The 12,209-nt window shown below is 38.3% G+C and overlaps 1 protein-coding gene across 2 annotated transcripts in view; it reads left to right on the top strand.

The window, feature by feature from the left end:
• Positions 1-12,209, top strand: part of LOC135469345 (putative ATP-dependent RNA helicase DHX57) — a 24,970-nt gene extending 12,761 nt beyond the window's left edge. For both annotated transcript variants that reach the window (XM_064747974.1, XM_064747973.1), the window contains exons 11-28: positions 904-1,115; positions 1,538-1,644; positions 2,439-2,548; positions 2,854-2,913; positions 3,598-3,711; positions 4,997-5,160; positions 6,084-6,160; positions 6,414-6,509; positions 7,121-7,170; positions 7,500-7,590; positions 7,927-8,022; positions 8,463-8,549; positions 8,835-8,972; positions 9,908-10,022; positions 10,616-10,677; positions 10,865-10,954; positions 11,276-11,419; positions 12,066-12,209. In XM_064747974.1, the coding sequence (XP_064604044.1) occupies positions 904-1,115; positions 1,538-1,644; positions 2,439-2,548; positions 2,854-2,913; positions 3,598-3,711; positions 4,997-5,160; positions 6,084-6,160; positions 6,414-6,509; positions 7,121-7,170; positions 7,500-7,590; positions 7,927-8,022; positions 8,463-8,549; positions 8,835-8,972; positions 9,908-10,022; positions 10,616-10,677; positions 10,865-10,954; positions 11,276-11,419; positions 12,066-12,209 (1,957 nt within the window). The remainder of the gene's footprint in view (positions 1-903; positions 1,116-1,537; positions 1,645-2,438; positions 2,549-2,853; positions 2,914-3,597; positions 3,712-4,996; positions 5,161-6,083; positions 6,161-6,413; positions 6,510-7,120; positions 7,171-7,499; positions 7,591-7,926; positions 8,023-8,462; positions 8,550-8,834; positions 8,973-9,907; positions 10,023-10,615; positions 10,678-10,864; positions 10,955-11,275; positions 11,420-12,065) is intronic.

The raw sequence follows: 12,209 nt of genomic DNA, 5'->3' as shown, positions 1-12,209 counted from the left end.
TTGAGTGTATTCATTTACATGGACAGTAATCAGACAACAATTGTTTACAACTTACACTTTCAGAGACCATTCCATGAAGTTGTAGCACTGTATATTATAGCAGGGAATAACCAGTAGCAGTGCCATTGTCAGAGATAGTCATATGTTTTATTACTGTTGTCAGTTACATATACTTGTACATGTATGTATTATTAGCATTTATTATTATATAAAGGTGATGTGTCAGGATTTTCTTAACTGATAAAAGTCATATCTCACTGGCTAGAGTTACATATCACTTTTGTTATCGCACACCCCGAGGCCATGACGTCCCAAAGAAACATTTGATTTTATGCAATTCCAGTCTGAGCTTAGCAGATATCGTCATAATACAAGTTCAGTCAACTTTAACATTTCTTACGTCACGCTATATACACAAGTCTGCGACGGCCTACATCCAAAAACATTGCTTAAACTTGTTCAATTACACAAAATCATGATATTGTCAAAGTATAAATAATAAGTAGAATATTGCAAAGTGAAGGTTGAATATCATAAATATTTTTCTCGTCTCATGGGTTATCATTTATGATATTCAACCTTCACTGTACAATGTTTGCTGTGTATATGTCCTGTGTCATGCTTAAGCAATCAATCAAAAGAATTTCCCCTTATTTTATTGTTGAAAAATATGTTCTAAAGTGGGTCAGTGGCACGCTCTTCATAGAAGTGGGTTTCCATGCTTGGAAGTTGCTCAAAAACAATATGTGCTACATGTGTAAGCCCATGACTTGGCTTAGACAAAATGGTATTGCTTTTAAGTTTCAACTCTGCATAAAACTTTATTGTGGCTTATTTAAGGATATTAACAAAACATTTTCCTTACGTTGTAAGTACAGTATGAATTAATACATGTATCTGCAGAGTGGTAGTAGAAGAGGGTTCCCCATATGCTCGACCTCTCAGTAAGATGAATGCTGTAAGGGATCCTGGAGCCAGAGCTAGCGCAGCCTGTATGGAAGATCAAATTGACATGGATCTTCAGTCTTCATCCAATACCAATGCCTCTGTCCCGGCATCAGACAAAATCAGGGATGAAAATCTCAGTGTGAAGCAACTAAAGTACAGATATGACAGTAAGAAGCTCAGTGTTAAATATTTAAGTCAAATACAGGTACTTTATATACAAGGGTAAGAAATCAGTAAATCAATTGCTGATAGCAAGGTAAATATGTCAGTACCAAACAAGTCTGGTGAGACAGGAGGGTACTGCGACTGTCTACCGACCAGTCCGCCCGCTGGCCAAACAGCCAGGTTTTTGTTCCATAAAATGAGGAGGGTCTGTGCTTATGTTTTGCATATTTTACGATTTTCTTGATTCTCATCCAGATCTGTGGTCCCTCATATCAAGTTTGAAATCCAACCTGTCTCATTCTTAAATTTTTCATGTTATGAAATAAGTATTTCTGGAGTTACGTGGTTATGGTGCAGGTCCGAATCAATAAATTTCTGATTCTGGCTGTGTGGATGATTGTCACCTGTTGTGTACTTTTTCCAGGCTACTCTAATCTCACTGTGAAGAACCTGGCCATGATGGATTATGATAAGATCAACTATGAGTTGATAGAGGCTCTTATGGAATGGTTCCTGGAGGCAGATCATCAGGTCAGCTCTTAGCATTTTTTGCCAAAAATATATGATTTTAAAATCGTGGGTATTTGTTGAAGTTTAAACCTTTACGTGATTTCGTTACGTGAGGAACAAGCAAGTTGTATTAAGCCATGTTCACATGATGTGTATTCGTTGAATTCTAGAAATGACATTGATGAATGTTCTGTCCATTTTCCATTTGACTGGTTGAAGTGGACGAGTCAGTACGGTGTATCGCACCATGTGAACACTGCTTTACTTGGACAACTTTTTTCTTCAAAAGTTTAAAAATTGAACACAGGTTGAGGGCACATCATATTTTTGTCATTTCTTTTGAAATTATTATTGCTTAAGAAGAAGGGACAAGCCACTGCTTTCCTGACAAGTATCTAACCTTTAGCTAAGTATCAGTATTTACAAATGGTTGGTACCAATCTTGGTGTGTTGGTAAAATGATCTTGTGATAAAGAAATAATGTAACTCCCCAACTTTTTACAAGTGCTTTTATTTATGCATATTTTGAGGGAACTATTTTGTCTCATTTACAAATGCTCAGTAGTACACAAAGGCAGGTAAATATTCATTTGTGTGGGTAATTAGGTGATGGAGTTGTATAATTTACCTCCTTGTGATAAGAAAGTTGAGATAAGCAGTTACAGGTTTGGGCAGAAAACCAGATGTGGTATTGAGAAAGGTAAGATATTTTGGTATGTTTGGATGCGGGTCAATTTTTATGAATCAGTCAACATTGTTGTTGTTCACTGAAGTTTTGAGAATGAAATTCTGATTATGATGTTCTCTCTTTTCAGTATCCAAGAAATGGTGCTATTTTGGTATTTTTGCCAGGATTTGCAGAAATCCAAACATTGTTTGATCAGCTGGAGAGTAGCCCAGTCTTTGGAGGAAGAAACAAACAAAGGTGTGGACAGTACCATTTTGATGAAATACAGCTACACTGTATGTATTTGAAAACAGCTTAGGATTGCGATGTTTTCTCTGCATTTTTGTACGTCCAAGCAATTTTGGTTGATTTGGTTTGGTAATTGGTAAAATTTTCTACATGTTTTAAACATTAAGAGCTTTCACATGAAAAAGAAATATTCATGGTTTTACCACAATATATGTAATCAGCTTTACCAGATTTTATCATTAATGTAGCTCATTCACTGACAATATTTGGTTGTTTTCCACGACTGATGAGTTGTGTGTTTTTTCTGTTACCAGATATAAGGTAATACCTCTTCACTCCTCTCTCTCCAGTGAGGACCAACAGGCCGTGTTCAGGTATATGTCCTAATGTTTTTGTTTCTGGTGATTACTTAAAGAAAAAAAAATCCATCGTAAAGTCCCTTTTAAGATATGACAGAAATGCTTTCAGGATCTGCTGGCCCAATCTAGATTTCCTTACAATATGTACAGTTATACTAGAGGAATATGGAATGCCTTTTTAACATAATGAATGCTTTCAGCTTTTGAGATTTAGACTGGTATATGACGTTAAATTAATATAGCTCAATTCATTTTGCCAGAATTAGAAAAAAAATAGATGTTGTTAAATGGTATTAGTATTAATATTGTTAATATTAATTATAAGTGCAAGAAGATACTGATAGGGTTCCTCATGGCCTCAAACATTGGTCCCATAGCCCAAGGGTTTGCAGGCGTGAATCCATCCAGCTCTCACTAGTAGAGCTTTTAAGGCAGGAGCTTCATCAGATGCATGTACATGTGTATGCATCGGTCAGAGGGTGTTGTTTTACTCTACGCTTCCTAGGTTCTTCCATCTATTAACTTGTCAGCTCTCACGTTAGTGGAAAATTGTGATTTTACTGCATTAGACACTAATAGAGAAAATAAAAAGATACGGATAATGTATGTATATATTTATATGTATCACTGATGATGTTAGGATATTAAGACCTCATCTGCACAAGTAAGGTGTTCAAGTTATACTGGCTTAATTTTCAGTCGCCCAAAGGAAGGTGTAACTAAAATCGTGATAGCCACAAATATAGCAGAGACGTCTATCACCATTGATGATGTGGTGTGTGTGATAGATGGGGGGAGGATGAAGGAAAAACGGTACGTACGTGTTCTCATAGGTGTTAGAATACCTGACAATCACCATTGCTAATGTGGTGTGTGTGATAGATGGGGGCAGGATGAAGGAGAAACAGTACGTACATGTTCTCACAGGTGTTAGAATACCTGACAATCACCATTGATGATGTGGTGTTTGTGACAGATGGGGGGAAGATGAAGAAAAACAGTATGTACATGTTGTCACAGGTGTTAGAATATCTGACAATCACCATTGATGATGTGGTGTGTGTGATAGATGGGGGGCAGGATGAAGGAGAAACAGTACTTACATGTTCTCACAGGTGTTAGAATACCTGACAATCACCATTGATGATGTGTGTGTGTGTGTGATAGATGGGGACAGGATGAAGACAGCCACACAGCACTACGTGTGAAAGAAGTCATCGTACTGTACTATGAATCTCACATAGCATGTGTTTTCTGTGTGCTTGTCAGCCCTCTTGCTCATAAAATAAATTGTTGCATGCTGTGGTGAAATACCTGCCTCTTTAAACTTCATGATCACCTCAAGGAATTAATGCTCAGGGACATGTACACTGTAAACAGTGTAGAACAAGATTACATCTGTAGCTCAGTGGATTTACTTGCAAGTGTACAAGGTCTTAAGTGAACAACAAACAGGGATAAATCACTTTGCTCATTCTAATTGAGCTAAATGATGTGTTTGGTCGTGTGCCCTGTCAAGATAAAGGCTCCAATCCAGCAGGCTACAATCCCAGATTGAGAGTTTGATTTAAAGTAAAGACATGTGTATAAAGAAAATTGCAAAAATTACTGGCTTTCTCTGCAAATCATTCTTTTTTAAGAAGCATTTCATTTACACAGTGAATGGTTCATAAACAGCACCATGTGCAGTCATTTGAGTTACAGCATGCAAATGTGAAGAACAGTTTTTCTTGCCTGTATTGGTGACAAAGAGAGACATTTGAAGCCTGAGGACAGTGTTTTTGAAAATCTTGTGATATTTTTCATCTTACACATATCTGTATACCTGTGTTTACATATTGGAAACCAGTAAATATTATCATGGCTGGGGGGTTACATGTTAAATCGACCAGCAGCACATTCTCTCGTTTAATCAGGATCTGCCCAACACCTAGCAGCAGGACCTTCACCTCATTTAAGTGATGCCAAATGTTCCTTTCCCATAATGACATCACAATAAAGACAGTAAGAGGTTACAGTAGAAAGTAATTCATTGTAACATTTGAGATGTTGTGGTATGTGTAGCTGGGTTAATGCTATCTAATTTCTTAACCACCAGGTATGACTCCTCTAAAGGCATGGAGAGTTTAGACATGGTGTGGGTGTCACGCGCTAATGCCCTGCAGAGGAAAGGTCGTGCGGGCAGAGTGGCCTCAGGTGTATGTTTTCACCTCTTCACATCACATCGTTATGATTTTCACCTGAGGGATCAACCCATACCTGGTAAGGTGTATGCACTTGTATATCTGATCAAGTTTTTCATTACACTGTTCGACGACTTCAGTGGCCTAATGCCTATACCAAGGACAAAAAAATGGTACTTGTTTTGCTGCCTTGCTTGGCACTCAGCACTGAGAAGTTGGATCAAGGAAACATGACTGGTTGGCCCGGTGTCAGTATGATGTGATTAAGTAGGGTTTAATGTCTGGAGTCCGACATGATACTTCAGTGGCAACAGCACTTTGGCCACATGTACTCGCCCTGCCACCAGGAGACAAAGTATATGCACACAGACTTAATGACGCCTCAGTGTGATGTAAAACTCCAAGCATACGTATATACATATTACAGTGTTGAATGGATATTGAATGTTAGAGAGATCTTCACACTTCCTGTCTGCCAACAGTTGTGGGTCAGTCTGTTTCATGGCCACTTAGTTATTTAATTAGATGGTGTTATGGTAAGTTGTGTAGGTATCTCTTATTTTCTGGACTTTGTCAGGATTTTCCCTGTTTTCATAGTTAATGCTGACCATAGGATAAAACATTCTGCCTTTTCTTACTGCCGTTTCTTTTCCATGCATGAGCAAACTGTACCAGTTTAAAATTATATGTAATTTGGATGACCAGTTTGTGAAAATCATTTGTTCTGTCTTTTCATGGTGTATGAAAATTTTCTGTTGTTTCTTTCCCTGGTGAGTGTAAATCTTGTGTGGTTTCTTTCCTCAGTGTGTGTAAATCTTCTTTTGTTCTTTTCTTTGGTGTGTGTAAATCTTCTGTTGTTTCTTTTCTCAGTGTGTGTAAATCTTCCTTTGATTCTTTCCTCAGTGTGTGTAAATCTTGTGTTGTTCTTTTCCTCGGTGTGTATAAATTTTTTGTTGTTTTTTTCCTTGGTGTGTGTAAATCTTTTGTTATTTCTGTCCTCAGAAATCCAGAGAGCTCCATTGGAGCAGATAGTCCTCAATATCAAGATGCTAGATTTGTTTCAAGAGGAGAACCCAGTGGTATGTTGTGTCAGATCTCTGGCTATTTTTCAGTTATCAGTGTTAATATAAATTGGAGTGAGATTTCTCACCAGCGAGTATTCTGTATCATCAATGTCCATGTGACTATGTATATCATAAGCAAGTGTTAATGTCTAATGTCTTTGCTATGCCATTCCATTTAGGCCATATAATATAACTAGACAGGCCTCTGGTGTGACATGGCCAGTATAATGTAGAAAACAGTGGTCAGGCTCTGTGCTGTATCTTTCAGGATGTCCTGAACAAGATAGTGGAACCACCAGCCATGGAATCCATCCAGTGTGCTATAAAGCGGCTTCAAGATCTTGGTGCTCTGGATGTGGATGGGGTGAGTCTTCTTGAGGGGATAAGGCTGTCTGAAAAGCTTAGGGCCATGTGGTGAGGTTAGGACCTTCTGGAGCAGGAAGGGTCCTCTGGTGATGGAATGTGGTTTTCTGGAGAGGGAAAGATCTTCTTACGTCCTTAGTGGTTGACAGCTGGTGTACGAATGTCTGTTTCGATGTATAGATTCTGGTGAGGAAAGGATCTTTTGATGAGGGAAGGGTCTCCCAGTGGGTGTAAGGTCTTTTTGAGAGGGAAGGGTGTTCTGGAGAGGGAAAGGGTCTTCCGGTGAGGGAATGGTCATCTGGAGAGTAGAGGATCTTCTGGAGAGTGAAGGGTCTTCTGGAGAGGGAAGGGTCATCTGATGAGAGAAAGGTCATTTGGAGAGGGAAGGGTCTTCTGGAGAGGGAAAGGACATGTGGAAAGGAAAAGTTCTTTTGGAGAGGATTTACTTGATTCTGATTCGTTGTTGGTTTCTGCACAATAGGTCTCTGTAATGTTATATACATTACAGTCATATAGTTCTAGTTTGAAAACGAGTTTGATCCATGCATTGGTTTTAAATGGTCACCATGGCATGTAGATTTTTATGAATTCTTTTAATTTTTTTCGTTTTAGGAGTTAACGCCCCTCGGGTATCACCTTGGCTCATTGCCAGTAGATGTCAGGTGAGTGTTGTTATCTACTATTGTAATAAACAAGAACATTACTTCTAAAAAGTTTTATTAAAGCTATGATGGTATTGTACATGTTCATGATGCTGTGATTACCTTTATCAGTAGTCTGTACAGCATACCACATGTTTTTCAGTAATTTCAGCCATTCTCTTAGAGTTGGAATTTGATCTCCATAGCAATTGTGTTAATTTGACATTTTCAGAGTTACACAGTATAGATAAGAAACATACTGAGGTAAAATGTTGATAATTAGATTTGCTGATGAATCCTTTCAAAGAGTAAGCAATTGATGTTCAACGTTATATTTTTGACTTCTCTAGAATTGGCAAGTTGATGTTGTTTGGAGCAATATTCCGCTGCTTGGACCCAGCTCTCACCATTGCAGCTACCCTGAGCTTTAAATCACCTTTTGTAAGTGTGAAACACATTGTCAGGTATCTGTGTTGTGACAAATTTACAGTTAAGGGACATATTGCTCTGATTTTTAATGATCATATTTAACAGGAAGTGGATGGATACTGCCGTACACCGAAGAATACAATGTGTCACATTTACATTTATTTCGTTTAATTATACACATGTAGTAAAATTATCAAATGGATATAATTGGGAATTTGTCTGTAATCTCTATACAGTGGTACTCTGATGGTTAATACATAGTTTTGAAAAAAAAAGAAAAAAAAATTATATATATTTGCACTCGAGTTTGACTTCCCTCGCCTCAAAAGACACCTGTTTTGCTCACAGGTATCTCCCTTCGGAAAGAAGGAAGAGGCTACCAATCAGAAATTAGAATTTGCTCTTGGTAACTCTGACCACCTGACTATGCTGAATGGCTACAAGGTAGGGAAGCCATTTTGTCATTGTACATGTACATGTATGTGGTAAGTGAATTTATGTTCCACCTAGGTTGATTAAAACTTGGTTGTTTTCTCAAAGAAGACATCTCAAAAAAATTATTTTGATTTTGTGTGCATCATCAAATGTCCATCGTCAATGAACAAAAACATGTAAGTAGACTACACAAATTTATTGATGTTCAATTTTAGAATACTTAATAATGAGATTCTTTATGAGATGTCAGATAAAATAGCAAGAAAGGTTTTGTCATTGACCATTACTGGTAAGAATGTTTTATTGGCTCTCTGGTAGGTTGTAATGGGTTTGCACGCAAAAAAACAGAATCACTTTTCCTCATTTTGCACTGGGCGTTGGTTTTTCTGCCTTCCACCTTCATTGATTGAGATATTTTCACAAGTAAGATAATTGGTGTATGATTTCAGGAATGGTTGGAAGTCAAGAAGAAGCATGGTTCTAAAGAGGCCTTCAGCTTCTGTAGAGAAAACTTTCTGTCAATGAAGACTTTGCAGGTAAAGTCGGATAGTCAATAATTTTTTTTTCCTATTTTTCGTTTAATTACGAGTTATGGTTTTATCTAATCATCATGTTGATATCCTCTTGTACACGTACCTTTCATTCATACCTTCTCCACGTACTGTTTATTTGAATAGACCCATATTAACAATGTTTATACTGCATACAAAGTTTAAATCCAATTTTTACAGATGGCATGCCCAAAATAGCTTTGTCAGCCAGCAGTATTAAATGGAATTTACAGTGTAAAATGAAAGTGTTTTGCTTTTTTTCTGTTTAAGATGTTAGCAAGCATGAAACAACAGTTTGTGGAGCTGTTGTCTGATATTGGGTTTGTCAGGGAGGGTCTGACTGTGAGGGATGTGGAACGGGCAGCCAGGAATGGAGGAGATGGGGTGAGGGAACTGACTGGTACTGAGGTGAGTCAAGTGTGGAGCTGTTATCTAATATTGGGTGTGTCAGAGTGTGTGTGACCTTGAGAGATGCAGAGCAGGCAGCCAGGGACAGGGTGAGTCAGTGTGGAGCTGTTGTCTCACATTGGGTTTGTCAGGGAAGATCTTACTGTGGGAGTGATGGAGCGAGATGCCAGGGACAAAGGGTATCGTGTGAGGGAACTGACTGGTACAGAGGTGAGTTAGTTTGGAGCTGTTGTCTGATATTGAGTGTGTGAGAGAAGGTACAACTGTAAATGTTGTGGTGCTGGCAGTCAGGGACGGACGTGATCATGTGAGGGTGCTGAGTTAGTGTGGAGCTGTTGTCTGATATTGAGTGTGTGAGAGAGGGTAAAACTGTAAATGATGTGGAGCGGGCAGTCAGGGACGGACGGGATTGTGTGTGGGTACTGAGGTGAGTTAGTGTGGAGCTGTTGTCTGATATTGGGTGTGTCAGGGAGGGTCTAACTCTGAGGAAGGTGGAGCAGTTGATCAGGGGTGGAGGAGATGAGGTGAGAGAGCTGACTGGTACAGAGGTCTAGTCCCCTGTGGAACTGTTGTCTGGTATTGGGTGTTAGGGAGGGTCTAACTATAAGGGATGTACTGGAAGGGCAGCCAGGGACAGAAGATGGGGTGACAGAACTGACTGGCACAGAGGCAAGTCAGTGTGGAGATGTTGTCTGATATTGGATGTGTCATGGAGACTGTAAGAGATGGGGTGCGGGAACTGACTGGTTCTTTTGACTGTTAGACTGAAAGCTGAAAGTCTGAAATTTACATACCTTAATAGTTAGTTACACATATTGATCTAAACTGTTTAGCTTTTTTTATTGCAGTATTCATATTGTTGACTGACAGAATACACTGTTTAGACAAAGTACAAAAGCACTACAGCTACTTAATATATTTTCTGTGAACTTCAGGCTAACAGAAACAGTAACAACCTAAAACTTGTAGCAGCCATTTTGGTGGGAGCTCTGTATCCTAATGTTGTCAAGGTGATGACCCCTGAGGCAAAGTTCAGCCAGGGCAGTGCCGGTAAGCTCCCAGCATTCTGATGGTTTTAACAGTTTGCATCTTGCTGAACTGTTTTGTTTTATATAGCATCAGGGTAAACTACATGCACATTTGTGTGGGGAAAGTAATTTTACAACCCTTTTTTACATGTTGAGTTTGTACACGTGGTATCGAAATTAGGAGATTTTGAGAATTCAAGATGTGCTGTCTTAGATGACATATTTGCATCTTTGCCTGCTTTTAATAACCTGCAGTTGTATTATATGCATGATAAGAGGAAAAATAAGTGATGTGTACTCAAGCTGCAAGAGAAAATGCAAGATTTCTAAACTGAATGTTTTGACAATAAGAACATCATCCCCAGCAACAAAAGCTGTATCACTATCCACATGGAGCTACTTGTGACGGCTTAAAATACCAGGCTGTATTTACCAGTTGTCTTCAGAAAAAGCCTAGTCAGTACCTCTTAGCAAAGTGCTGTTTCAGAAATAATTTTGATAATATGTTAATGGCAAACCTGTCTTGATTTTCAGTGCATGTACGTTTATAATTTCATTATTCTTAACCAATTTTTCTTGTTTACTGAGAAAATTACCATGATTTCTCTATCACAGGGGCAGTTCCAAGGCTTCCAAAACCAGAAGAATTGAAGTTTAAAACTAAAGATGATGGTTATGTAAGTAATTTGCTTACAGTGAGGGCAGGGGTGAATTCATGTTAAAGTTTGCTTCTTGAAAGTGGATTGTTGAATGTGGCAATTAAGTATTCTGCTTCATTGGGTTTTTTTTTTCTTTTTTCCTTTTTTATTACATGATGTGAAATAGTTGTACTGACAGTTGTACAGTTAGCTGTTACATTTTCAGGTACACCTTCACCCTTCCTCAGTAAACTTTCAGGTGAGGTACTATGACAGTCCTTACCTCGTCTATCATGAAAAAGTGAAAACATCAAAGGTGAGAATAATAGAAAGGAAGGTACCTCTTTACCACTTGTTTTTCTAAACGATTTTTCATTTAGTCAAAATTTGCAGTAAATCCACATCTATCATTTCACTTGTACATATATTAGCATTTGTCAAGAATAATCAGTGTTTGTATCAGTAAAGCATTTGCAGAAGAAAATAACGTCAGCTTATCCAAACCAGGCAAATTTTATGGACATGATTGATAGCTGCTTAATCCAGTATAAATTGCATTTACTGCATTGAACCAGCCTTAGTGTAGAGATAATAAAAATGATTTCATTTGTCACTCACATTGCTGTTACTGACACAGGTGTTTATCCGAGACTCCACCATGGTATCCGTCTATCCACTGCTGCTGTTTGGAGGAGGAAACATATCTGTGGATCTGAAAAAGGGGAACTTTGTGTTGTCGGTGGATGAGGGCTGGATCCGCTTCCAGGCTGCCTCTCATCAGGTTTGTATATGAAATGACATAAATTCTCAGGCTTTTGCCTTTTTTTCATTTAAGCTATTTCATGTGTTTTTTTTTTTTTGTTTTTTTTTTGCCCGTGTTAAAACGGGGAGTAGTTACAGGACTTGATATCCATTTCAGGTATTTTCCCTGCTTTTACATCACTATTACTTTATATATGCATATCTATTTGAAAGGTTTCCAGTTCGATGTGTTTATCAAATAATATAACATGTGTATTATGCAGTGCCTCTGCCATTGCTCATGCTCCACAGGAAAATCCAGTGAGCAGCGACCACACCCACAGATATACAAATAAATTTTACACCTCTCAGTAACCAGTATACATGGATGTTCTTTATCTTCTCCCATGTTTTCAGGCATGAATTGTATTTGTCATAGAAAGGCTTGGAAGGAACATACAGAATGACGTTGTACTGGAAACATGAAAGTGATATGATGACTTTTTAGGGCAGATACTGTCTATACTACCACATACGCCTGTATAAATGTTTGTGTATTATACAGAACAGCTCCATGATTGCAGACGAAGAGTCAACATATAGCTTTTTTTGGAGATTTGATAAAAGTGCAAACACATTTCTGGTTATTAAAATGAAGAAACTTTTTTGTATTTTTTTCTTGGCAGATCGCTGAACTTGTGAAGGAACTTCGTCATGAGTTGGATGAGTTACTGGAAGATAAGATAAGGAACCCTAACATTGATCTGGCCACATGTCCACGAGGCAGTAAGATCATCAACACCATTGTGAAGTTGGTGTCTACACAATGA

The sequence above is a fragment of the Liolophura sinensis genome, chromosome 6 (genome assembly GCF_032854445.1).
Source record: "Liolophura sinensis isolate JHLJ2023 chromosome 6, CUHK_Ljap_v2, whole genome shotgun sequence".
NCBI lineage: Eukaryota > Metazoa > Mollusca > Polyplacophora > Chitonida > Chitonidae > Liolophura > Liolophura sinensis.
This window is presented reverse-complemented; position numbering and strand designations above follow the sequence as displayed.